The sequence below is a fragment of the Leptonychotes weddellii genome, chromosome 14, assembly GCF_054177405.1.
Source record: "Leptonychotes weddellii isolate Sample4059 chromosome 14, ASM5417740v2, whole genome shotgun sequence".
NCBI classification, from domain to species: domain Eukaryota; kingdom Metazoa; phylum Chordata; class Mammalia; order Carnivora; family Phocidae; genus Leptonychotes; species Leptonychotes weddellii.
In genome coordinates, this window is record NC_138382.1 from 5,122,028 (window position 1) to 5,123,638 (window position 1,611).

The following is a 1,611-nucleotide window of genomic DNA, read 5'->3' on the forward strand; positions in this document are numbered from 1 at the left end:
ACCATGAGAGACTATGGACTCTGAGAAACAAACTGAGGGTTTTAGAGGGGAGAGGGGTGGGGGGATGGGTTAGCCCGGTGATGGGTATTAAGGAGGGCAGGTACTGCATGGAGCACTGGGTGTTATATGAAATCAATGAATCGTGGATCACTGCATCAAAAACTAATGATGTACTGTATGGTGACTAACAACATAATAAAATAAAATTTAAAAAAATTCTCATCTGTCAGTTTAGAACGTGAATGAGAAAGCATTAGGAGGAAAGATAAAGTACTAGAGTATTGTTTTATTTGAAGTAAATACTCTGGGAAAAAGGAATTGTTAAATAGATGTGTGAGGGACGTCAGAGACTGGTTATCTCCTGACGTTTAGATCAGAGCAGTTGAAAATTCTGACTTTAACTTTATCCTGAAGCAGTAATTTGCCACCATGGAATATTTGATAGGATTGCAATAACAACTCAGAAGTTAGTAATAGAAGAAAATTACCCAGGTAAGAAAAATTCATCTGTCATCAAACTGAGTGTTTTCAATGACCAAGATGACTTCAGAAATCAGGGAGAGTCAAAACTGCTATGATGAAAGCATTAAGGGGACATGAAGAAAGATGACAGAAGGTCTGTGGAATAAAGCAGAATCTTGGTGATGCTGTAGTAATTTAAGCCACCCAATTATAATACTCTAAGTTGTTTAATTAGGATACTTGTTGATTCTGTTTTGATACTAATTCTATTAAGACAATGCTTTCCTTTACTTCTATGCAAAATTTTGTTTTCCTGATGTTCCTTGACTTGAGTATTTTTCCCTCTCTCCCCTCCCCGTTTAGAAGTCGAGCCATCCTCCATCATCAATACAAAAACCTTAAATACAATGTTGGAATACATTCCTAATTTGTCACAGGAGCTGAAGGCAACACTGTCTGCAAGGCAGCCATCATTACAAGAGCTACAACTTGCACTGGAAAGTTCAAATCTTAACTTGGAAGAATTGAAGAAAATTGTTTTTAGTGGACAATATGAAGCTGAAGAGAAAAGTCTTTCAGAATTAGAAAACTCAGGCTTAGATAAACATTCCCGAAAAAAGAGACAGCCCTATGTAAACTTAAGTGAGAAGTGTTGTCATATAGGTTGTACCAGAAAAGAGCTTGCTATACTATGCTGAGATGAAAGTATTGTGTATTTCATCTACTGTTCCCATGATTCTTGATGACACATTCACTGATGGCTCTGTCACCCCACTGATTATTAAAATATGAGAAATCATCATTTAGTGTTTGGGCTTTTCATTTGGTGTGTAACAAAATATTCCTTGCATTATTATAGTTTCTGCTAATAATACTTTTTATTCCAAAAAATATTTTGCCTTTTTTATTAATGGTATAATTGTTACTGCTTTTTTAATGCTGTTAACTTAAGGTGACATAATCTTTATCATCTTAACCACACACAATAACTCAAAAAAATTTTTGATGGCTTAGTAAAACATTTTGCTTTGCACTAGTGAGAAAGGATAAGCCTATTTTTAAAATTTGTATTTGATAAATTATAATCTGTCACCCACTCTTTTTCCTCCAGACCTAATGCCCAAATGTTATCTCACTACTTAATATTAA

The 1,611-nt window shown here is 34.8% G+C and overlaps 1 protein-coding gene across 1 annotated transcript; it reads left to right on the forward strand.

Moving 5' to 3' along the window:
• The first annotated feature begins 821 nt into the window (after positions 1–821).
• LOC102748459 (prorelaxin-like) lies at positions 822–1,264 on the forward strand. Its single transcript, XM_081802631.1, has one exon. The coding sequence runs from the start codon at positions 870–872 to the stop codon at positions 1,158–1,160; it is 291 nt and encodes a 96-aa protein (XP_081658757.1). The 5' UTR covers positions 822–869; the 3' UTR covers positions 1,161–1,264.
• The last annotated feature ends 347 nt before the right edge of the window (positions 1,265–1,611 follow it).